At 37.8% G+C, this 26,177-nt stretch overlaps 1 protein-coding gene across 3 annotated transcripts; it reads right to left on the minus strand.

The window, feature by feature from the left end:
• Positions 1 to 311: 311 nt before the first annotated feature.
• HMGCR (3-hydroxy-3-methylglutaryl-CoA reductase) lies at positions 312 to 24,944 on the minus strand. 3 transcript variants are annotated; one of them, XM_003810458.5, is made up of 20 exons: positions 24,822 to 24,944; positions 19,660 to 19,847; positions 18,465 to 18,576; positions 18,097 to 18,184; positions 16,771 to 16,855; positions 15,118 to 15,223; positions 12,279 to 12,385; positions 12,053 to 12,169; positions 11,477 to 11,637; positions 11,111 to 11,358; positions 10,824 to 11,002; positions 7,722 to 7,916; positions 7,205 to 7,363; positions 6,897 to 7,054; positions 5,976 to 6,081; positions 3,583 to 3,753; positions 3,100 to 3,240; positions 2,859 to 3,017; positions 2,276 to 2,430; positions 312 to 2,127 (listed from the first exon to the last, which is right to left on the minus strand). In XM_003810458.5, the coding sequence occupies exons 2-20, from the start codon at positions 19,822 to 19,824 to the stop codon at positions 2,073 to 2,075; spliced, it is 2,667 nt and encodes an 888-aa protein (XP_003810506.2). In that variant the 5' UTR covers positions 19,825 to 19,847; positions 24,822 to 24,944; the 3' UTR covers positions 312 to 2,072. The 3 variants fall into 3 exon arrangements, with proteins under 3 accessions (XP_003810506.2, XP_034815827.1, XP_034815828.1); XM_034959936.3 differs by lacking the exon at positions 7,205 to 7,363; XM_034959937.3 differs by lacking the exon at positions 2,859 to 3,017.
• Positions 24,945 to 26,177: the final 1,233 nt, after the last annotated feature.

Below are 26,177 nucleotides of genomic sequence, written 5' to 3' on the forward strand. Positions count from 1 at the left end.
AGCTCACACAGCTTAAATGCTTGCAATGGCTGTTTGGTTGTGGCTGCCCCTCTTCTCCTTAACTAGTCCTCCCACTCTCACTATCCAAAAGATGTCTAGTTGAGATGATAAATCTGAACTAATCAAACCCTCTGAGAGCTCATTTTAATGTAATAGAATACTGCTATCAATCAATGTTGTAGAATTTGAGAATAAATGGTCATGTGACTCCTAGCATGAATTACAGGTTACTACTATGACCAGACTTTACAAGCTTCCAGACCTCAGGGCTAGGGTTAATCCAAAGAAAAAAGGTTACTGCTTACACTTACTGGTATTAACTTCCTTTTCATTATTTACTGAAACTAGAAAAAAGTATTCTATAACAAAATGTATACAATTTAGTAATTGTACAAAACATTAATCCAGCAAGATATTAATTACAGTCACTAAAATGAACACTCAACATATTTTTCACTGCCACTTCCATGAAAAGCTCAGAAAAAGTCACTGGCTAAAAAGTCACAACAAAAGCAATTTAAGCTTTACGTACAACAGAAAAGGTAAATCTTCCACAATAACAATGCAGACACAATCACTAAGAGGCTCTCCATGCTGCCATGGTTTCCTGGAATGTTTTTCAGAGTCCATCTTCTACAAGAGACATCATCAGCTTTCCAAGAGCAACACTTGAAGCATTAGATGTAATACAAAATAAGGAGTTCTTTATTATTTATACAAAACTTGTACATTAAAAAAAATTAAGATTCAATAACTCTGCTGACCCCCTGAGGAAGCTAAGAGCATTCATGGGTCCATCAAAGAGCCCTGTGTGAATGTTTCAGTCACCAACCTCCTGGCCACAGGAACTAGGCACAGTTCTAGGGCCATTCACGTGGCTCCTTCACTGGCTCTGAAAGCTGACTTTCCCTTTCATTAGGCTCGGCAAGCAAGCCAGGGTTTCCTGGACAACATTAAAGAACATTATCTTCTCTGGCCCAAGCTAGAGTATTTTATCAGTACACAAGTTGATTTTTATTTCTTGAACACTTCACTTCCAATAAACTAGCATAAGTTTTATTACAACATATACAGATTTGATAGTTTACAAAAAAAACTAGATTTTTCAACTAAATAAAAATGTCTTTTAAGCAATTAAAGTTGGCTTAGAGACATGGTATTTTTCTTTCAAAACTGTGTTTCTACAATGATTTCTAAGGTCCCAGTCTTGCTTGTACTTGACAGTCACCCTCATCTAAGCAACATTAAGAGCTCTGATATCTTTAGTAAAGAATACAAAACCCTGTGTTTCTTAAAAGCCTAATGCTGAAAGACATGTTATAGCCAATCCAGACAAACATTTATATTTAAACATTTATATTTAAACAAAAGGCCTCTCTGAACAAATAGCCTGCGGAGATAAATACAGTGATTTGTTTTCCTGATAGAACTATTTAGCACGTTTAACACATTATTCTGTAGTTTGGGAATAAGAGTGTTTCTTCCCTTGAAGAAAACAGGTCCCCTTCTGAAGAATAATGCTGATTACCCCCCAAAATCAAAATAGACCAGCACCAAATGAAGTATTAATTTACAAACATGAACTTAGAACTTAGCTCTTACTTCTTGAAGTTCTACATCCCAGACTTAATAAATTAACTACAAAATCAGGAGTTTCATCAGCTACAGTATAATTTAAAAATCCATTTTCAACTGGCAGGGGTGAGGGAGAAGGTCAATTGCACTGATCACCATGAACTTCAAGAATTTCATCAAAACTTTTTTCCCAGCTTGTATTTGCCTTCAGAGGTGAGCTGTAGATTACCATCTCTGATGCTTTAACATACAATATTCTTGTTGAAATCTCTTCAAAGAGCACAGCATGTAAAGCACTAAACTGTGTTCAGATCTGAGGAGTCTGCATGGAAAGAACCTGAGACCTCTCTGAAAGAGCCAAAAACCAAGTGGCTGTCTCAGTGATCACATCTATTCATCCTCCACAAGACAATGCATTGAGCTTTTTTAATTCACAGATTTTATGTTAGTCCTTTAGAACCCAATGCCCATGTTCCAGTTCAGAACTGTCGAGCTATTCAGGCTGTCTTCTTGGTGCAAGCTCCTTGGAGGTCTTGTAAATTGATCTTCGACCTATGGTAGAAAATGACAAAGTAGCAATATATAAATATCAGGAGTGTAGAATTTTAACTTGGAACTACAGTAGATGAATAGTAAGTTTTTACACTGCATATTTTTTGAAGTATAGGGGGAACATGTTAAATATATCTTTGAGTCTTACCTGTTGTGAATCATGTGACTTTTGACAAGATGTCCTGCTGCCAATGCTGCCATAAGTGACAATTCCCCAGCCATTACGGTCCCACACACAATTCGGGCAAGCTGCCGGGCATTTTCCCCAGGATTATCTTTGCATGCTCCTTGAACACCTAGCATCTGTAGCCAGAGAGAGACACAACAAGATTCACCCTTAAAATCATGACCAATTTCTTACTAAATCAACTAAAAACAGGGCAACTATAATGGCATCAGAATAGAACTAGACTCCACTGGAAGCACTAACTTTCCAAGACTTGACAGCCACACCTGACAGTGCATAATACCATAGCTAACATAATATTCACAGCCTGACTGGCAGTACCCTTAACTCAGTAGATGAACATTCATTTGCTCTCTTCATCTACTTTCTTATCTAAGCATAAGCTTAAACATGCTTATTTGGACACAATGGATTAGGCTGATATGACAAAAGAGTTTTGAAAAGATCAATTAAAATAGAGGTGAGTGATACATAGTCTCAGATAGAAAGAGAAACCCAGAGAGTCAGAACTAGGCTTGTGGACTCTATGCCTGATACATCATACCTGCAAACAGGCTTGCTGAGGTAGTAGGTTGGTCCCACCACCCACCGTTCCTATCTCTATAGATGGCATGGTGCAGCTGATATATAAATCTTCATTTGTGGGACCACTTGCTTCCATTAAAGTAATACAGTTTGAACTACCAACATTCTGTGCTGCATCCTGGAAACAAGAAAAAATATACAATATACTTCTTTCACTTAGAAAGACATAACACAAGAGAAGTGGAGGCTGGAGAGCTCACCTGTCCACAGGCAATGTAGATGGCGGTGACAATGTTTGCTGCATGGGCGTTGTAGCCTCCTATGCTCCCAGCCATGGCAGAGCCCACTAAATTCTTGTTAATGTTAACCTCAATCATAGCCTCTGTGGTAGTCTTTAATACCTACAAAACAGAGCTGTGTACATTTAGATGTTCCTCCAGAAGGTTCAGGGGAATGTTACCCAAATCTATCTTTCTGCACCTCCAGAAAACAAAGTTTAGATGTGGCCCCATTTAAGCCCTGTCCTCCATTAAAAAATAAAAAAAATTAAAAAAAATCAGTAAAGTTTGTTCCTATGGATGATACACACAGACAGATGGGCAAGGTACAACAGTCATCTTTGATGGAAAACACTGTCCCATATATTTAACTTTATTTAAAATGTTAATACTCCTTTCCCCCATTTTTAAATACAATTAAAGATTACAAAATAAAAAAGATAAATTATCCATCCAGTCACTCACTTCTCTGACAACCTTGGCTGGAATGACAGCTTCACAAACAACAGATTTTCCTCTTCCCTCTATCCAATTTATAGCAGCAGGTTTCTTGTCAGTACAATAGTTACCACTAACGGCTAGAATCTGCATTTCAGGGAAATACTCGTGAAGTTTTGAAAGTGCTTTCTCTGTACCCTGTTAACAAGAACCCAAAACACACACATATTAAACTGCATGAAATATTCATCCTTCATCCTTATGAGAAGAATTTGTATCTATGATATATTTCTAAGTATAATAACTATACTTCAAAGAAACTGAGCACAAAAGTAACAGCTGTTTTGTTAACCATCACAATTACTTTCTTGGTCAGGTATAGATTCCTAATGTGTTTCTTTCTCGGTATGAAAACCAAGTTCTTTGTAGTCATTGTTGAATAAGATGTAGATAAAAAATGATAATGTTAAAAATATTCAATAAAAATACTCATATTTATATGTCACTGGGGAATGAGTAATAAATTCCATCTTCTAGTTATTCAGCTGTTACCTAAAACCCTAAGTAATGAAGTCTGTAAAGAGAAGTGGGTCAGAAGAGTTGATCTTGTGATTCGACTCTTATGTCGTTGAGCTTTATATTACATAAAATACAAATAAGCCTTCCAATGACTTCCAATTAAATGGCATTAATTCAATTAACAACTCATACCTCAATAATCCAAAACATATTTATTGGCAATTAAAAAATAATTTTATTGTAGTGAAACACATAAAATTTACCATCCTACCCATTTTTAGGTGTACAGTGGTAAGTATATTCACACTGCCATGCAACAAATCCCCAGAACTCTTTTTTAAGTTCTGGGATATATGTACAGAACATGCAGGTTTGTTACATAGGTATACATGTGCCATGGTGGTCTGCTGCACCTGTCAACCTGTCATCTAGGTTTTAAGCTCCACATGCATTAGGTATTTGCCCTAATGCTCTTCCCCTTGCCCCCAACCCCCCGACATGCCTCGGTGTGTGTTGTTCCCCTCCCTGTGTCCATGTGTTCTCATTGTTCAATTCCCACTTACAAGTGAAAAGGTGTGGTGTGTGGTTTTCTGTTCCTGTGTTAGTTTGCTGAGAATGATATTTCCAGGCTCATCCATGTCCCTACAAAGGACATGATCTCATTCCTTTTTTATGGCTGCACAGTATTACATGCTGTATATGTGCCACATTTTCTTTATCCGGTCTATCATTGATGGGCATTTGGGTTGGTTCCATGTCTTCGCTCCCAGAACTCTTTTCATCTCACAAAACAAAAACTCTGTACTTACTAAATAACAACCACCCATTTTCCCCTTCCCCAAACCCATGATAACCACCATTCTACTTTCTGTCTCTATGAATTTGACTATTCTAGATACCTCATTCAAGTGGAATGATACAGTATTTGTCTTTTTGTGACTGGTTTATTTCATTTAGCATAATGTCATCAATGTTTATCCATGCTGTATCATGTGCTATAATTTCCTTCCTTTTTAAAGCTGAATAATATTCCATTTTATATAGACATATACATACACACACATACAAATACATCTAATTTGTTGTCCATTCATCCAACAACGAACACTAAGGTTGATTCCAATTCATGGCTATTATGAAAAATGCTGCTACAAACATAGCTGTACAAATATCTCTCTGAGAACTGCTTTCAATTCTTTTGGGTATATGCCCGGAAGTGCAACTGCTGGATCATATGGTAATTCTATGTTTAAGTTGTTGAACTGCCATACTGTTTATTGGCAATTTTAAAGCTTATACAGATGCTCCTTGACTTTTGATAGGTTTATTAGGCTGTAAACCCCACATAAGCAGAAAATATCCTAAATTGAAAACAGACAGACGGACGGACGGACAGACAGATGGATGGATGAATGGAGTCAGGGTCTTGCTACATTGCCGAAGCTGGCCTCAAGCTCCTAGGCTCAAGCTAACTTCCTGCCTCAGCCTACTGTGTAGAGAGGACCACAGGTGTGTGCCACTATGCACAACTATTTTTTTTTATTGTTTGTAGAGATAGCATCTCACTGTGTTGCCCAGGCTGGTCTTAAACTCCAGAACCCAAGCAATCTTCTTGCCTTGGCCTCCCAAAGTACTGGAATTATATTGGTGTTCTTAAAGACAAATCTTGAAGTCTCTGGAAGAGGTCAGCTTCAAAGGTGGTCTCTTGACTGGATAAAGTTTTGAAATGTCAATACTAAGATTGCTCCCAGTCCTAAGTAAACTCAGGATATGTGTAATGCCAAGTCTAAATTAAATCTACCAAATGTTAAGGAATACCAATCAACAAATGCCTGATTTGTTTTTTATAAAAGTACTTTCATTTTAATAAAAGTACTTTCAGATACTCTGCCTACACTTACCTTTGAAATCATGTTCATCCCCATGGCATCCCCTGACCTGGACTGGAAACGGATATAAAGGTTGCGTCCAGCTATACTTGTATGAAGTTTCTGTAGACGTGCAAATCTATAAATAAAAGATGCAAAGACTGTGTTTTATTCTTTTATTATTATTATTTCTTTGTTTTTTTTTTCTGAGATGGAGTCTCACTCTGTGGCCCAGGCTGGAGTGCAGTGGCTTGATCTTGGCTCACTGCAACATCCACCTCCCGGGTTCAAGAAATTCTCCTGCCTCAGCCTCCCAAGTAGCTGGGATTACAGGCGCGGGCCACCATGCCCAGCCAATTTTTGTATTTTGAGTAGAGACAGGGTTTCGCCATGTCGGCCAGGCTGGTCTCGAACTCCGGACCTCAAGTGATCTGCCCGCGTTGGCCTCCCCAAAGTGTTGGGATTACAGGCGTGAGCCACTGCGCCCAGTCACAATTATTTCTTAATAAACTTACACAGTTCACATAAAAACAAATGTGTTAGCTTGAACTATACTATGGTTATCATTTGTGTTGATTATGCTACTTTACTAATTTTCTTTATTTGAAGTAAGTCTTATTATACTAATATTTCTCTCCTATTTGAAAAATCTTTTTTTCTAAGACAGTTCTCTCCTAGGCAAAGTAACATCTAATCAAAATTACTAGCTCACACTTTTTTTTTTTCTTACTAATTTACCTCTGTGGAGCTATTCATTTGAATCAACATTCTTTTTTTCCCCCCAACCAAGCATAAATATTACTCATTTTAAATGAATGGCTTTAAAGTTGATATTCTGTTATGTGCTCTTTAGCAGGTAATATGTTAACAATTATGTTTGGTAATCACAGAAAATGACACTGGTTCTAAAATAAACAAATAGATATAACTGTACATACAAATCCACTCACACACCTGCTAGTGCTGTCAAATGCCTCCTTTATCACTGCGAACCCTTCAGATGTTTCGAGCCAGGCTTTCACTTCTGCAGAGTCACAAGCACGTGGAAGACGCACAACTGGGCCACGAGTCATCCCATCTGCAAGGACTCGGCTACTGGCACCTCCACCAAGCTACACAGTATATGTTAGAGAAGCAAGCACATGTTACCCAAAAATGCTCATGCTTGACCCAAAAGGTATCACTAATTGTCCTTAAAACTCTTCTCATTGCCTTACCTATGATGTATTTTTAAACTGGCAAATATATAAATGCCAACTTACACCTATTGCTCTGCAGCCTCTATTGGTGCTGGCCACAAGACAACCTTCTGTTGTTGCCATTGGAACCTGAAATTCTTTTCCATCTAAGCAAAGGGGTCCTGCCACTCCAACAGGGATGGGCATATATCCAATAACATTCTCACAACAAGCTCCCATCACCTAAAAGGTAAAGTCAGGCACCAAATGAAAATCTATATAGTAAATGCACAAAATTTTATCTCAGCTTGTCAGTATAACTAGCTTCAAACTTAATCCTTTAGTATGTATTCTTTTTAAATAAAATGTTTAATTCACCTTTAAAAAGTGTTTAAAATACTAAAATCTTTGAGTAATGACTATAAAAGCAGGAAATATATTTTTAATTTCTATGACCTACATCATAAGCGGAATAAAAAATTAGGATAAAATGATTTAAAAGGAAAATGTTTTATAAAACTATGTACATATATGAAACTAATCAAGAAAAAAGATTAAAAACATACAAAGCAAATCTCTCTTAAGCGAGAAAATAACATACCAAGGAGTAATTATAATCCCTGTAAGGTAGGTACTGGAGAGAAGAAGGTTCTGAAAGCTTCTTGGAAAGTAACTGTCGGCGAATAGATACACCACGCTCATGAGTTTCCATCAGAGTTTCCAACTTGTAGGCTGGGATATGCTTAGCATTGACTAACTGGATGATCTCAGCATCACTAAGGAATTTTGCACCTTTCTAAAGAAATGGAGAAAAAAAATGAAATTGGGGTCAGAGAGAGAGATGAAACAGAAGACTTGAAGGACTGTATTTCATGTTATAAACCATTTAATACAAACAATGCTAAGCTAAAATAATGTAATATTTAAATTAAATCACTGTAGTTTTTAATTAAAAGATACCTCTGCAAAATAATTCATTTAATGCAAAAAATGCCAAACAAAAATAATATAAATACCGTATCATTAGATTTTACAATACAAAGACAGGCTTGCACTAATACACCATAAAAAAAAAATAAATGTGAATTTAGCAAGGTTTCAAGTGTGTGTCAGATATAACAGCTATCGTTTAAACTCTGGTAAACTTTCTATTTTTGATATCCTGAACAGGCAATATATTCACATGGTTTAAAAACTAAATATTAAAAGAGATATAACAAAAAGTCTTCATCCTATCCCTGTCTACCATCTGCCCAGTTCTTTGCTACCTACACATAAATAGGTACCACTGTTTCACTGTGTATCCATCCAGAGATGTTTTTAGGCATGATTATAAATATGCATATATACATATATATATATATACACGCACACATATGGGTATATATTCACACAAGTGTTGGGCCAAAGGGTATGAACATTTACAATCTTATAAATTTTTATAATTTTTACAAATTTATTAATTTGAATAAACATGGTCCAATTGCCTTCTCACCACCAATGTAAGAAAAGACCTTTCCAGCCTGGGGGCAGTGGCTCACGCCTATAATCCCAGCACTTTGGGAGGCCAAGGCGGGCGGATCACCTGAGGTCCGGAGTTTGAGACCAGCCTGACAAACATGGAGAAACCCCGTCTCTACTAAAAACACAAAATTAGCCAGGAATGGTGGCGCATGCCTGTGATCCCAGCTACTTGGGAGGCTGAGGCAGGAGAATCAATTGAACCCGGGAGGCAGAGGTTGCAGTGAGCCAAGATCATGCCATTGCACTCCAGCCTGGGCAACAATAGCAAAACTCCTTCTCAAAAAAAAAAAAACCAAACCAAAAAAAACCCCAAAAAACCAAGAAAAGACCTTTCCCTACAACCTCAATAGAGTATGTTATTAAACTTTGGGATTATTGCCAATCCGATGAGTGAAAATATCTCAAGTACAATTTTAATTTGCATTTCTCTTAGGATGAAGTTAATCACCTTTTCACATTTTTAAGAGCCATATGTACTTTTTTCCTGACAATAGACTGATTATCTGCTCTTTTTAAAAATTAGATAAAAATTTAGTCTCATCAATTTGTAGGAGCTCTTTATATATTAGAGATTAGCCCTTTAGCCTTAAATATAAATTGCCAATATTTTCTCTTGGTTTATTAGCTGTCTCTTGACTCTGCTTGTGGTGGTGATATACATACATACACATACACACACACACACTCACAATCACCACCCTCCACAAAACTGGTACCAGTAATTCCATTTTGTGGGTTTATTCAAGGATCTTCTTTGCAAACACTAATATTAGCCTAATTTTTCAAAAGAATAGTAAGATAAACATTAGCTGGTTTATGTATTATCAATGCAAATTCATTCATTCTCTTAGTAAGTTTACTGAGCACCTATGAAATCCAAGGCCCTCTCAAGACATGGACTTAGCCATCTAAGAGCCTGATGTCTAATAATGGAGATATTCATGTAAATGTGATATAAGCAACAAGGTACGACTGCCATTAAAAATGCACAGTCTCTATATAAAGGATGCTTCAGAAAAGAAAGGTTACTTCTGTTTGGCGGAATTGAGGTAGGTTTCATAGAGATGCCAGCATTTGCCCTAAAGGTGTGAACACCTGGAGAGGGGCAGACATGTCAGATGACAAGAATAGGAACCCAGAGTTGGGAACTGTGTTTAAAGAACAATGACTAAGTTTAGCTAAAAAGTATATGATTAAAGAATGCAGGCCGAGCATGCAGTGGCTCATACCTGTAATCCCAGCACTTTGGGAGGCCAAGGCAGGCAGACCACTTGAGGCCAGGAGTTTGAGACCAGCCTGGCCAACATAGTGAAATCCCATCTCTGCTAAAAACACAAAAATTAGCCAGACATGGTGGCGCATGCCTGTAATCCCAGCTACTCGGGAGGCTGATACACAAGAATCGCTTGAACCTGGGAGGTGGAGGTTGCTGTGAGCCAAGATGGTGCCACTGTACTCCAGCCTGGGTGACAGAGTGACACTCTGTCTCCAAAACAATAATAATAATAATAATAATAATAATAATAAAATAAAATTTTGTCAAGTATACCTCAATAAAGCTGGCAAAAAATTGCATTTTACCAATAAACGTATTAAAATATATTTAAAAGAAAGAACCATATTAAGCAGACATGGATGGAACATGATTATTTCCATGAAAGCATGAGTAGATTCATATGGTCATGTAGGCAGAAGGTCCTGTTCAAATGTCAGAAAGAAAAGCAAACTTCCTCATGGGTATCAAGCTTACAAAACAAAACAAAAACAAACTTTCTTCTATCTTTGAAACTTGTCTCTGTGTTAAACTCTTTCTAGGCCTCAACACACCTATGAGAATACAGTAGTCACTCATCTCTATGATAAACAGTAATAAACTAGAAAGAGTTTTGACTCTGGAGTCAGAAAATCTTGGACCCTGCTATCAGCTTTATCATTTCCTAGAGGTACTACTTTGGGAAATTAAACATATCGGAGCCTCAATGTTCTCATCTGAAAAATAGATAATTGTACCTAACTCTCAAGGTTGTGTGAAATAAAGAAAGAAGATAGTATCTGTTAGTCATGTTACACCGTGCCCAGAACTTAGCTGTAGTGTTCAGCAGATACTAGATTTTTCTTCCTTGAAAAAGCTCCTTTGTAATGAAAAATGCCACATTGGAGTTTATGTTATCATCCTCACCTCTGCATTCCCAAGTATCTGTAGACATTCTTCATTAGGCCGAGGTTCCCTGGGAAGTTCAATTTCAGGTTCCTGTGTCACCAGTACTGATGAAGTATCGAGTAAGGAGGAGTTACCAACCACAAATGTAGCTCTGTTTGGGGTATCTGTTTCAGCCACTAAGGGTTTTATAACCTCAACTGTTCAAGAGATCAAAAGAAATCTCACAACACGGCACATAATTCTGAAAACAGACTACTTTTTGACAAAGCAATGAAGGATTGAAAGCGAAGAGAATAACAAGTTACCTTTTCTTTCTCGGTTTATCCCTGTCTCTTCCTCTACTGAATCACATTTCTGGTTATTTCTGACCAGCATAGGTTCACGTCTACAACAATTGTCTGGGACTTTCTTTTGTGTCACTACAGGAGATGTGATAGGGTTTTTTAATGAGAGTGTAGATTCTGTCTCTGTTTGTTCAAAGAAGATGTACTTGACAGCCAGAAGGAGAGCTAAACTCAGGGTAATAACTTGTTCAATATCCATGCTGATCATTCTAAATAAAAGAAAGCAAATTAAAATCTTATTCAGAAATGTAAAGGACACAATCTAAACTTACATTAGCATAGAGTGTTATGATTAATATATCACAAAGTAGATTTCAATTAACTTACTTAGAGAGATAAAACTGCCAGAGGGAAACACTTGGTTCAATTCTCTTGGACACATTTTCATCCAGTCCTAATGAAACCTTAGAAGTATCTGCTGTACTGTTTTGAGGAGAAGGATCAGCTATCCAGCGACTGTGAGCATGAACAAGAACCAAGCCTAGAGACTGAAATAAAATTTTTAAAATAATGTATCCTCTGCGTATCAATAGAACTTAAATTTCTTATCCCTAGCAACTGGACAGCCAGACATTATCTCTCATAGCTTCCCCTTACCATGAAAAAAAAAAAAGCCCCAAGCTTGCTATGCAACTAACTAAAGTAGTGACCCCACTGAACTACTGAAAACACCCCAAAGAACAGGCTTTCAACGAGAGATAAGGTGGGGGAACTTAAAAAGTCTGTTTAGGAGAGAGGGGCTAATAAAGACCAGGAGCCTCAAAGAAATGAACACATTAAGAAAAAACGGAAGAAGGGGGTGCAATATCATTGAATGGGCCAAAATTGTAGAAAAAAAGAAATCTTAAAAAGAATGAGATTGGAACTGAGGATACTAAAAGAAGAAGAAAACCATGTCATTACCATAATCATCTTGACCCTCTGAGTTACAGGATTTGGCTTATTTTCTTCTTCTTCTAAAACTCGGGCAAAATGGCTGAGCTGCCAAATTGGACGACCCTCGCGGCTTTCCCGAGAAAGCTACAAATTAAGTCAGTGTGACATTAGAAGGTATTGATTCTGTTTAGGTGAACTGTGTAAGCAGAAATCTTACTCTTCTACTAGTGCCATATGTAAGAATTGGTCTTACCTCTAATACCAAGGACACACAAGCTGGGAAGAAAGTCATGAACACGAAGTAGTTGGCAAGAACTGACATGCAGCCAAAGCAGCACATAATTTCAAGCTGACGTACCCCTGGTTAGAGAAAAATTAAAGATACAACTAGTAAAGTCTACGTTATTTTTGATGCTGCATATATCACAAGGATATATTTGTCTTCCTGCAGGTGGACAAAACATGAAAATATTAGTACATTAAGCTCCTTGCCATTTACTGGAAATAGAATTAGCAACTTAGAGGTGATGCCAAGCCTTAGGAAACAGCAGGAATAACAACAGAACTCTAAGTCCCTCAAGAGCAAAGCTCTTGCCTTCTCTCATGTCCCCATATCACAATGCCAGGCAGAATGGTAGTGTTTAATACACAATTGATAAAACATATGTGTTTCCAATTCCTTTTTGTCAAGCAGTAGTGCCTTATTATTAAATAAGGAGAGGACAGGCTACTCTAACGGAGCAAAACCCCAGTGACACTATTGATCTAATCCCACTTGTTAGGAGAAAAGCAATTTGCCAATTAACCAAGGATTTTTTATATAAGTAGAATATCCTGCCAGTTATGCCAGTCCTGATATAAGGTCAAAATAATATTTTTTGTGTACCAACAAACTCTAATTTCAATATAACCTCTATGATGCCTACTGAAGTTCTTATAATTTTGGTTATTTCATTGATCTGTTTGGAAAATGATATAATACAAAATGCCAACGTAAGACTAAAAATTAACAAACATATTGTACTACAACTGTTTAAGGTATCATTTGGTAATCTCAAATAGAAAACAGAATTATAGAGGCTAGAAGAGACCTTAGATGACCACCAAATCCTTCTCCCTCACTTTACAAATAAACTTGAGTATAATATAAAACATATTTCTGATGTCGCTCAAACATAACAATGCTTTGAAACACAAATTTGAATTGTCCTATAAAAACTGCTCACAAAAACTCAAAGTTTTATTTTATTACCTACATTTTAAGATATAATTTGACTGACTAGAACAAGCATATATTGTATTTTTTTAATTCCCAATGCTTTGAAACATAAATTTAAATTGTCCTATAAAAACTGCTCACAAAAACTCAAAGTTGTATTTTATTACCTAAATTTTAAGATATCATTTGACTGACTAGAACAAGCATATATTGTATTTTTTTAATTCCACGATTACCCTCAAATGTGGAAATTCAAGAGACTACAAAATCACAATAACAAAAGCATTATAAATCAAACTACATTTTAAATAGTAGCTGAATATAATCTTTTCAAACTTGAGGCCATTAAAACCATACTTGACCAATGTTTTCATGACTTGACTATCTACTATTTCTCTCTGCACAATATTCACTCATGTTGTTGCCATATGCTCTCCAGGCATTCTTCCTTACTGTGTCTCCAGAAAGTCTCTCTACACACAAAGAAACAGCACCAATCCACAGACATCCAAGAAGCTAAGACTTTCTTCTTTTTGTACTGGCTTTTCCAAAGGGTTACTTCCAAGTTAATATGTGTGAAATCTGTCCTTTTTTACCCTAACCCAAATCTCTAATTATACCATTTCTGTATAGCTGTAAATGTCTCACTGTCTTCTCCAACCACGAATCTAATCACTTCCTTTGTCTACTTCTCTGACCATATCATGACAAAACTCATCGCCCAGCTGCTTTCCACATCATTATTATTTCAATGAATAATCCCATGGTTTCATGGCCCAACTATTACTTCCTGGCGAATCCCCTTCTCACATATTCTTTTGCTTGAATAAAATCAAACAAGTACATTTTCACCTGATCAACATTTTTTCTTGAGTGTAGTGGTGGTTACAAGACTATGTCATTGTCAAAACTCATAAAATTGTACTCCCAAAAGTAAATTTTAAAGTAAGTAAATTTTTAAAATTAAAAAATATTTTATTTGCTAAATAAAATCTTTGTTGAATAAAAGAATAACTAAATAATAATTTATTCTCAGAAAGTTAGAAGCAATATTACATTTTTAATATACTATCCACTGAAGAGGCCTAAACTAATGACAATAATTTACCCCCTTAAAAGTTAGATAATTTACTTCTGAAAGAATGAGGCATCTCATTGAGGGCTCTAAGGTACCAGGAAATACACAGTAGTTAACCAAGTATGGTCTTTATAAGAAAGCCATAAAATGTAATCCTAATGATTAGGAGACCTTCACACAGCGTAATATATTCCTTCTGGCAAATTTCCATGCCAGTCTGTAATTTTTATTCTACATAATGAAGTCCTATGTCTGATATTAATATCTAATTCTCTACTATCCAATTAAGAATGAAGAAACGTGTTGAAGCTAATGCTGGGTACTTGCTGAGATGTACTGCTTACTATCGGATTAAATATTTCCAATCACCTTATTAGGTGAATCTTACTCAGATCTGTCCAATTCCTGACTCTTTTCTCCCTACATGATAATTAAAACACAAAGAACCAAGTCACCAATTGAGTCTAAGTAACAGCAGGGGCTGGAAAGTGTTTTCCAGACCAACCTTGGAATGCAATGTTGGTTAAAAAAACAAACAAAAGAAATCAAATGAATAAAAATATCACAAAGTGGAACACAAAGAGAGGATGGCAGGAGTGAAAAATAAATCAGTAACCTGCTGCTAAGTTTCCACCAAAGCAAACAGGCCAGATATACCCACACACTAATATAATAAAAAATTTTAAGAGTAATTTAAAAGTCAGAATTTAACAATAAATAATGCAAATCCAAGATGTGCTTTTTCCTCTTTAGCGACACACCTATTTTAAAATATGGCAAAAATTGCTTACAAACCTGACATGGTACCAACTCCAATCACAAGACATTCAACAAGAGCATCGAGGGTAAACGTAGGACCTAAAATTGCCATTCCACGAGCAATATTTTCCCTTACTTCATCCTAAAACAGATCAAACATATCAATGAGGGCAAGGGACAAAACAACTTTTTTAAATGTTAGAGCATCCTATGGCTTATATTAATATCAAATTACTATTCAAAGAGTAAAATATACAATATGATAAAACTAACAGGTATTCAAGATACAAAGTATGATTGTAATATAAAGGATTAAAAAAAATTTTTTTTTGAGATGGAGTCTCACTTTGTTTCCCAGGCTGGAGTGCAATGTGCAATGGTGTGATCTTGGTTCACTGCAACCTCCGCCTCCTGGGTTCAAGCAATTCTCCTGCCTCAGCCTCCCGAGTAGCTGGGATTACAGGCACCCGCCACCACGCCCAGCTAATTTTTGTATTTTTAGTAGAGACTGGGTTTCACCAGGTTGGCCGGGCTGGTCTCGAGCTCCTGACCTCAGGTGATCTGCCCACCTCGGCCTCCCGAAGTGCTGGAATTACAGGTGTGAGCCACTGCGCCCAGCCAAATTTTTAAAAAAGAACATATAGTGCCCTGATTCCCTTTCCACTGACTAAGATATTTGTTAGGAATATTCCTTTGAGGTAGTGCATTAACTCTGTCATTTAAATCACACATAATTAAATCCTACAACATTCTATATTTTTACCTACCATGACAGAAGCTTAGTTGCAAATTTTTTATGAGATCATATTAGTATTAATAAAACCAAACTTATTTCCTTGTTAATCTGTTCAAATGATCACACACTTTCATCAACAAATAATCAGGGCAGAATTGTGTGCTATTTTATACTCAAGATACTCTGATATAATATTGTTAAAATGGTTAGGTTCTTCAAAGTGACAAATGAACATTAAGATGAAACTTAAAATAGGAAATAATGCCAGTGTTAATTTAAGGGGTTTAAAAATAAATCTGGCCAGGTGCAGTGGCTCACACCTGTAATCCCACCACTTCGGGAGGCTGAGGCGGGTGGATCACTTGAGGTCAGAAATTAAAGACCAGTCTGGCCAACATGGCAAAACTCCGTCTCTACTGAAAACACAAAAATTAGCCGGGGATGGTGGTGCACATGTGTAATCCCAGCTACTCAGGTGGCTGAGGCAGAAGAATCCCTCGAAACCAGGAGGCGAAGGTTGTGGTGAGCCAAGATCTCGCCACTGCACTCCAGCCTGGGTGACAGAGTGAGACTACATCTCAAATCAATCAATCAATCAATCTACCCTGGGTTTCTCTTCCATTAGATCTTGTTCTGCTCTCTGATGTGTTTCACTAGGAAAATACTCTTATTTACCCAAAAATTATTATTACCATAAGTTCTGAAAACTTTCAAAAAGAAAAATGGGGGCAATTCCAAATTCCAGTAGCCACAGAATCATAATTGAGTTGTTAGATACAGGGGACTGTTCCTGGGGCACTTATGGAGACCAGTCTTGGGACTTGAGAATTAAACTTAAAATTTTGGGCAATTCTTAAATCTTGTGCTATGAAGAAACGCTATTAATCCTTCCTATTAATGTAAACTGAAAAAAGGAATACTATTCACATTCCTATCTTATAAATAATACTTACCTGTGAGTTGGAACTGAGGGCAAACTTTGCTAATGTGCTTGCTCTGGAAAGGTCAATCAAAAGTAGGAAAAAGGGCAAAGCTTCACTGGAAAAGAACAAAATGATCAGATAAATTTAACGGGAAAAAGTATGATTTAAAAAAAATTCTTTTTAGAACAAAACCTTTCCCCCTCCATATTGTATGATCCTGTAGTATGTGTACCTTTCTGCAGACAAAAAGGTATACCCTATATTTCTTTGGCATCCTCAAAGCTAAACATAATAGTTGCTCAAAATATTTGTTAAAAATATTTTTAATGTTAAAATGTAAGTATATTTACATTTAAACACCTTTTGATAATTTTGTATCAAAGTATCATCCTTAGTAAAAAATATCTCCTTGGATTACCATTAGGGAAAAAAAGTGGAATATATAAAAATTTTCATTGATCACTACCTGTGGAAGGATAAACTAAACAAACTTTCTGTAAACTAAATTGGCAATAATAGCACTAAAAAGCTCTTAAAAAAAAAAAAAGCAAAGCTCTAAAAAAAGCAAAACCACTGTCTCACTTCTAGGAATGTATCTTAAGAAAATGATTACGAATATGAACAAAAATTTCATTACAAAGACATTCATCACAGTGTTGTTATTAATGAAAAAAATTACATAACCTAACAGTCCAACATTAGATGATTAATAAACTACAAGACGTTTAGACAGAAGAGAATACATATAGCCATTACAAACAATTTAGTTTAACATTAAGGACATGGAGGCCGGGCACAGTGGCTCACGCCTATAATCCCAGCACTTTGGGAGGCCAAGGCAGGCGGATCACTTGAGGTCAGGAGTTTGACACCAGCCTGACCAACATAGCGAAACACAGTCTCTACCAAAAATACACAAATTAAATGGGCATGGTGGCAGGTGCCTGTAATCCCAGCTACTCAGGAGGCTGAGGCAGGAGAACTGCTTGAACCCGGGAAGTGGAGGTTGCAGTGAGCCAGGATCATGCCATTACACTCCAGCCTGGGTGACAAGAGCGAAACTCCATCTCAAAAAAAAAAAGGGGGACATGGAAAGATGTTGATAAACTATTATTAAGCATAAAGAAATTATAAAACAATATATATGATATCAGATATTTTCTTTAAGTATAAAAACAGTAGAAAAGGATATATGCCAAAATGTTAATAGTTATTAAAATTAGCTAATAGTAAAATTATACAAAAAAATTTCCCCTTATTTTCTTAACTTTTGAAAATGTACCTTTACAGCATGGGGAAGAAAAGTTTTTTAAAATGTATTTTGACAGAAAGTATATTTAGGTTTTAAATACTTACTTCAAGCCTGTCAATTCTTTGTCTAAGAAGTGAATGACAACTGTACTGAATACAAAACTTGAGAAAATTGTGAAGAGGCCAGCAATACCTAAAATGACAAAAGTTCAATACTAAAAAAACTTTATCCTTTACTACACAAATAATAACAGTGTCACACAGCATTCTGAGATAATACTAGTTTACTCCAAATTATTAAGGTCTCAAATTTCAGAATGTCTAATTGCCAATAATAAGGAAACTATTCAATGCATGCAGCACACTTTCAGCAATACACATATTTCCAAATACATGATTTGAATGAACAGGTTTATTTCCACAGCAAATCAAAAATCTGATGACACCAGAAGTTAAATATGTAAAACTATTACCCAAAATATATTTTGATCCAAGTTGACGTAAATTCTGGAACTGGAAGTAAATATACAGGATGGCTATGCATCGTGTTATTGTCAGAATTATAATGTCACTGCTCAAAACATCCTAATAGGAGAGAAAGAAAAGGAAATTCCATTAGCTTTGACTTTTAAAATAAGTAATCAAAACTAATTTTTATTTTGCATGTGTAATTCATTTATATATTGTCATGAGAACATAAATGTAAGCACAATACAAGTCCAATAAAAATATCAAACCTACAAATCAAAAATTAAATCCAACTTTTAATCAAACCACTGTGGTAAGCCAATACATCACCACAATTTTTTTTTTTTTTGAGACAGGGTAACATGCTGTTACCCAGGCTAGAGTACAGTGGTGCAATCACAGCTCACTGCAGCCTCAACCTCCAGGTTCAAGGGATCCTCCTGCCATGGCCTCCCGAGTAGCAGGACTACAGGTACATGCTACCACACCCAGCTAATTTTTTAATTTTTTTTGAGATGGAATCTCGCTCTGTCACCCAGGCTGGAGTGCAGTGGCGCAACCTCAGCTCGCTGCAAGCTCTGCCTCCTGGGTTCACGCCATTCTCCTGCCTCAGCCTCCCGAGTAGCTGGGACTACAGGCGCCCGCCACCATGCCTGGCTAATTTTTTTGTATTTTTTAGTAGAGACACGGGTTTCACCATGTTAGCCAGGATGGTCTCCATCTCCCGACCTCGTGATCCACCCGCCTTGGCCTCCCAAAGTGCTGGAATTACAGGCATGAGCCACCGTGCCCGGCCTTTAATTTTTTTTTAAAGACTGGGTCTTACTATGTTGTCCAGGTTGCCCAGGCTGGTCTTGAACTCCTAGGCTCAAACAATTCTCCTGCTTTGGCCTCCCAAAGTGCTGGGATTACAGGCATGAGTCACTACACCCGGCCCACAATCATTTTTGACTATTAGTCACTTATAAAAGATGTATTTCTCAAATAAAGTCAATTACATTCATTTGTAAAGACAAAGCAAAATAAGAGCATTTCCAGTGCATTCCATGTAAGCAGAAATTTGAGGTAAGTTCCAAAATACTAAAATAAATATTTTACTCATAACTTTTAAAAATTATGTGCTCCCTATAGGGGCTTAAGGGCTCTTCAGAAATTGAAAATGTAATTTACTTTAGTCAATATCAAATTAACTTCACTAACCTCTTCAAACTTTGGACATTCATAATTCCAACCACAGATCTTATTGTTACCAGTGAACATGTTCATGGACATCATGCAGATGGTCAGTGTCACTGTCCCCACTATGACTTCCCAGGGATGGGAGGCCACAAAGAGGCCATGCATTCGAAAAAGTCTTGACAACATTGTAGCTACAGAATCCTTGGATCCTGGAAGGAATATCAAGGGTGAACACTTAGTATACAGCTCATTGTATTTTTAGGAAAAGATTTTAAGAAAAAGTGTGCTATAAACCCTGCTTTGTATGCACAGTGTCCCATACATATGATTATTTGATACTGTTCCTTATAATTCTGGAAAATAATTATAAAATTAAGAGAACTATGTTATTTCTTCTTCACTCAAACAATAAATCCTTTATTACTCACTGGCAACCAACTTTAAAGCAGCCATTTCTTAAAAATTATATGAATTCAAACATTTAAGATCAAACCAGATAAGTATCTCGACCTTATTACCTAAGCCTTGCAAGTAGAAGAGCAATCAAGCAGAAAACACAAGTGAGAAACAGCTATTCACATTTTCTAATTACCTAGATATAAAATGCATGTTAAGTATCTTCTTCATCATCTACATTCTGATTACACAAAAGGTAAACACCCAAGAATCCACTTGTTGAGTGTCCTGCTATAAATCATGTTAGTTGATAAGATCCTCAAGGGCAGGGACCTCTTGTACTTTTTCATTCCATAGAACATATGGCATAATGTCACTAGCAAAAGGATGTTTAATAAACCTTCCTAACATTGCTGTCAACAGAAAAAAAGTCTTTTCTGATAGATGTTTCTACATTAATAAAACAGGGTTAAGAATTTTGCTGTGGTGGCTGCTTTTCTTCTAGCAGAATCATCAACAATAGTGCTAGAAGACCAATGGAAAAGCATTAGATGTGAAAAGCTCCAAACTTTCACAACTAATCAAAAGCTGGAACAGTACTAGAAGAGGATGACTGGCTGAAGTATCTGTATATAGCATTCAAAAAAATTCCCAAAAGAACATATAGAAGATTTTGATTTACTGACTACCATGACTAAATTTCCTGTTTGCTAAATAATAATTCTGATATTCTGATTTTGAAAACAAATCTTCTATTACCATTGGTCTCCACAAATAAACCTGCAAGTCTTACTTCTTTCACTAAAATCAATGCCTGTGATAAGGCATATTAGTAACCTGCAAAAATCAACCAAAAAGATTTAAAAAGTAAGCTCATTAACTGCCACTCTAGCAAGAATTCAAATGAATCTCACATTTAGTAATAAATAAAAGTGATTCATCTGTTGAAGACAGACTATAAAAAGGCAATCAAGTAAGTGAAAGAAAGCATTAATCTATTTATAAAGGGTTAGGGGAAAGACCAAAAAAAAAAAAAAAGAGCAGCTTTAAGGAACCAAAGCAAATACCAAGTGTCATCTCTCACTGCATCACTCCATGTTCTCTACATTTCAGACATACCACACCACTAGCTAAACAGTTTTCAAACTGTTGATCCACAACAACTGCATCAATTACATCATGACATCAATTTTGTCGTTAAGAACAAACATTTTTAAATAAAATAAAATAGAAAACAATATTATAAAAAATAGCTGTTGGGTAAGCCAGGTAGTATGGGTAGGTATTATTTCTTAAAACTATGTTTCAAGAAACTATACCTATATAAGTGTGTGTCTGGCTTTTAAATTAACGTGTATTTCCTACTGTGGGTCACAGTTTTAAAAAGCTGGCAGTACCTAAAGGAATATAAATGTGGCATGTACCTGCGTGTGTTTACTCATGCTTTTTCAACCTTCCACCCTGAGTCTTATTCATCAATTTACCCTCCAGCACCTTGCACTCATATATAGCATTGCTCAACAAATGCCGGCTTAAATTCTTAAGCTATAGTAGCATGTATTTTATGACACATCTTGAAACAGACATAAAGACGACTTTTTTTTAAGGCACCTAGATATGGATGTAACCCATGCCCTCTAGTTTAAGGCTAAATGCAGAGCATTCAGGGAACTTATTAATGGGGTACGGGAAGGAGAAACATTTTACATACAAGCTGAGTATCCTTTATCCAAAATGCTTGGGACCAGAAGCGTTTCAGATTTGGGATGTTTTTGAATTTTGTAATATCTGCATTACATTTATTAGCTTAGCATCCCTAATCCAAAATCCAAACTCCAAATGCTGCAATGAGCATTTTCTTTGAGTGTCAGGTTGGTGCTCAAGAAATTTCAGATTTTGGAGCATTTCGGATTTCAGATCTTCAGATTAGAGACAGTCAACTTGGAACTATCCTGGAAAATGAACAACAGCAACAAAATACTTTCTATTAAATTAGCAGGTACTTGGACTTTTAAATATTGGAAATCTTTAATCAAATCTTAGATTTGAACTCTACTTAATTATAAACAAAAGACTCACTCACTAAAAGGCTAGATTTTCATCATGGTATTCTATCACATAATTTCTTTCCTACATTTAAAACACAACTCTACCAACTGTTCTAAAGGATCAATTATTATCAAAGTTCCAGAAAGTAAATTAACTACATGTTTCAAAATTAGGTCAAAATTATTTCTAACCCTCTTTCCCTGAAAAAAAACACTTCAGCTCAGATTATTCCTCATTACGTCAATCAGATTCATTGTTTTAAAAAGTTAATTCATTTGAGTTAAAATCTTAGCTGCAACCCAGAAGGAACACTAACTTGTGAACAAATTGGTTTAACATCATAAACCCATAATTATATATTAGACACATTATGTTTTCCCTCAAAAGATTTTATGGTGACATTGTAATTCTGGGACTTTTTTTCCTAGGTGTAAAGTCATCTTTGCAATATTCAAGGAAAAAAATTACACGTGATTCTGTCAGCCGCCCCTAAACACAGAGAACTCCACCTATTTGGAAACAAACTGAGCAATCTTATGAGGGTGTGTCAAAAGTAACCATAATTATAAACAATCTCATTTCTCAGGAACATCCTCCCCGTTGCCCTGTGATTATGCAAAGCATTTACATGCCATAGAATTCAATCGTCCACCTTCATCAGCAGTTGCAAATGTCACAAGCAGGCTACAGGATAGCTCCTGCAAATTAAGTTGACAGTATTTATGCAATGCTGCAATAAAAATTAATTTTACTTAAAGAAACAAATAGGCAAGGTATGCCTTACTTATTCAGACTAAAAAGTATGCTGCAAACATTTTACAGATTCTTTAAAAGAATGGATAATTCTTAAATGTCAGTCCAATCTGCTACAGAAACCACCTACCATGGCCAACTGCAGAAAAGGATGTTTTGGCATCTTACTTCCTCCTACTCAGCACTCCGCCTGCATTACACATTCCAGTATTTGATTATATACTATCTCACAGTGTTCTCAAATTAATAAATGTGTACATTTTGTCTCTATGAAGCCAAGAACTGCGTCTTATATGGCAGTCATTTTCAATCCCAACAAGATCTAGCATTCTGCTGCTCAAGCGGGTATTCCAGAAAGAAGGAAAAAAAAAAACAAAAAACGAATCTTGCACTGGCAATCAGGAAATCTGCATTCTATACCCAATTAGCTCACACTCTATTACATGTTGTTTTTTAAGTCATATCTATTCTCTTCATTCACTTATGAAGCTAGAGCTCCAAAGTTCTCTGACAAAGATAAGTGTTAAATGGAATCATATGAAACCGCTATTTTTGTAGGTTAGTTGAATTTTAAATACTGGCAATTTCACATGGGTCAACCTAAGTAGACCATGTAATTCCATAATGTGGCTATCTATAGTCTAGAAACTAGACCATAAAGGAATACAAAGAGTATGTGCATGCACGCATACTCACACTCTTATCTTGAAATGGTTATCCCACATACCCGACAATTTTCATGTTAATGCTGTAACCTATGTGCAATTTTGTTTAACCTTCATGTTACTAATTCCCATTTGTTTTGGCCACCAAGTTTACCATAAGTTCTGGAAGAACACTACAACAAAGCAGGCCTGCAAAATCCAGCCTATCTCCAAAGTACTGTCCAGGTCTTTGCTAGATTATCTCTAAATTGCAAAATGCCTTTCACTGCATGGAGAGGAAAATAAATTCATAAGTAAACAAAAAGTACATTCTCTACCTTGTGGGACGCCGAAATCATGCACATTTAGTATAGCCCAGAAACAAATGCTTCCTACGACTCTGCAGGACCATGTCTAAGAAGGAATAGCCTCAAATCCTGAAATATTTCAAACGACTACTTAAGAATGGAGTACATCGATCTCCCCCCACTGCAGAAATTAACTGTTCTATATTAGTATCTCCAAGGTACATTTTTCCTAAAAGAATATCAGCACCAAGGAGACTACGCCCCTTACCAAAAAAAAAAAAAAAAAAAAAGGGAGAAGAATCTTTTGAGTCATCGTGCCAATCCCCACGTTGGGCTCCGCATCCTCTCAAGCTGTTCTCCTGTAAATAACCAGACACATCTACACCAATCCACGGTTCTTTCATGGTTCTAAGTTAGTCAGCAGCATTTACAGAGATCCTTCCCGTCACCTAAAAGAAAGGTGCTAACGAACAGCAGTTCCTGGGCGTGAATGCCCGGATCCCGGGATGCAGGCGCTTCTCCCGTCTGCCCTGCGAGCTGCCGGCCCGACAGCCCCATAGACCCCTAGCATTTCTCGAATCCAGGGGCCTCCGAGGTCACCCTGCCTGACACCCTTTCCGCCCCGATTATCGTGACCGTGCAGCCAGCACTGCCTACTCTGACTGAACAGGGCCGATGAACGCAGCTACGCCCCGCGGGTCCACCGATGATGACCGCAGTCACGAAGAGGCCAGACCGCCGCCCGCCTCTCAAGCCCACCCCGGGACCCCGGGTTACTCCAGCACTGATGCCGGCCGCCGCTCGGCCTGCCGGGCCTCAAGGACATTCCTTGCAGTCCCCGCGGGTCCGGGCTGCCACACCGACAACGCGCAACCGCAGCCCCCTCGAGGTCCGCAGGAGCTGCCGGTAGCCACTTCCCAGGGCCGAGGGAAGCTCCAGAATTGCCACTGACACAGCCCAAACCCCGCTCCCACCCATCTCCGCCCCGCTCCCCGCCGCCCCGGCCCCTCTTCTCGGCCACCGCCCGCCTCACCTCCAGATCTCACTAGAGACCACCGAACCCCGGCGCCGGCGCTCAGCCTGTCTCCAGTTAACGCAGTCGCGGAGCGGAAGGAACCCTCACCTTACGCACGCTCGGAGCTGGACGAGCCTTCGACCAATAAGAGAGGATCGTTCGATTGTCTAGCCAATCGCCTGGGGGCTGCTCGGCCTGACGGCGCTACGTCACGAACGGTCGCCTTAACAACCGCCCACAGCTCTCTGCGGGGCCAAGAACAGGCACCGCACCATCTCTCACCACGGCTCGGCCAACCAATAGCCGTTCGAGTCCCAGCACTAGGGCCTGCCTATTGGTCCTAGAGCTGTGGGGGCGCACGCATGGCAGCTGCCTAGGCGGAGGCGATAGGGGACCGGGCGGGTGGAGTGTCCCACAGCCTCAGTTCCTGACCCGTGCTCGTCCTGGCTGTGAGAGTACAGTAGGAGGCAGTGATAGGAAGCAGAATCGGAGCGTGAGGGAAAACGCAGGGTCAGGTCGATGACTGAAAGCTCAGTTACTAGCGCGGGAGAGATGGAGGGAAGTGGAGGCGGCCATGAGAAAAAGAGGAATATAAAAAAGGGAAGGTGGCGGCGACGGGCACCTCAAACCTGTAACTGGCCGGTAGCCGAAACCAGCGCTTTCCCGAGATTTACCCATTAGTGTAAATGGCTCCGGTCACCTGCGTCTCTCTCTCTTGTGTGCGACATCCATTGCATACTGGATTCTCTCTGAAATGTGCCTCTCCTGCGTCTTCTGTGCGTTCCTTCTGCTCTCCGCCTGGTGCAGGGCTTTATTATGTCTTACTTAAAACAGTGCAATAGCCTCTCCTAACTGGTCTTCCCAGTCTTACACGCATGCACTTTCCAATCTGTCCTGCACAACTCCCACATGCAGTATGTGGCATACTACTTCCTATTATGCCATAGACCCAAATCAGCGTTTCTCATTGTCTACTGGATTAAAGAAAGAACCTGTCACCACTAATATGGCCCCACCACACATTTCTGACGTATCTCTACTTTCCTGTGCGAACCTTACAGTTCAGCCAGGAGTAACTGGCCCTTCTTCAGTCACACTCAGTACCTTTTTACCTCCCTGCTTATGTTCTCTTTGTTTACCTTGGATATGCCTACCCATTTTAACTGCTGAGATCCCAAATATCCCTTAAGGACTTTTTCATATACCACCTCCTTTCCTAATTCCCTCAAACACGTCATCACTCCCGACCTTGAAAACCCATAAAATTTCCGTAATATTTTTTTATTTGTCTTACTATCGTATGTGGAAATTTATTAAGGACAGGAATTGTATTTCACTCAATTTTTAAAGCCCATATTTTGAAACACATTACGA

Source organism: Pan paniscus, chromosome 4 (assembly GCF_029289425.2).
Source record: "Pan paniscus chromosome 4, NHGRI_mPanPan1-v2.0_pri, whole genome shotgun sequence".
Taxonomy (NCBI): Eukaryota; Metazoa; Chordata; class Mammalia; order Primates; family Hominidae; genus Pan; species Pan paniscus.

Bases quoted from the DNA above. Each gene is read 5' to 3' on its own strand.
- HMGCR (XM_003810458.5), bottom strand. From the start codon at position 19,824: ATGTTGTCAAGACTTTTTCGAATGCATGGCCTCTTTGTGGCCTCCCAT. The intron at 16,856-18,096 runs GTAAGTATTTAA...GTTCTTTTCCAG, and splicing joins AAAGAATTGACAGGCTTGAA to TGAAGCTTTGCCCTTTTTCC. The intron at 12,386-15,117 runs GTTTGTAAGCAA...TTCTCTAACCAG, and splicing joins TGGAGTTGGTACCATGTCAG to GGGTACGTCAGCTTGAAATT.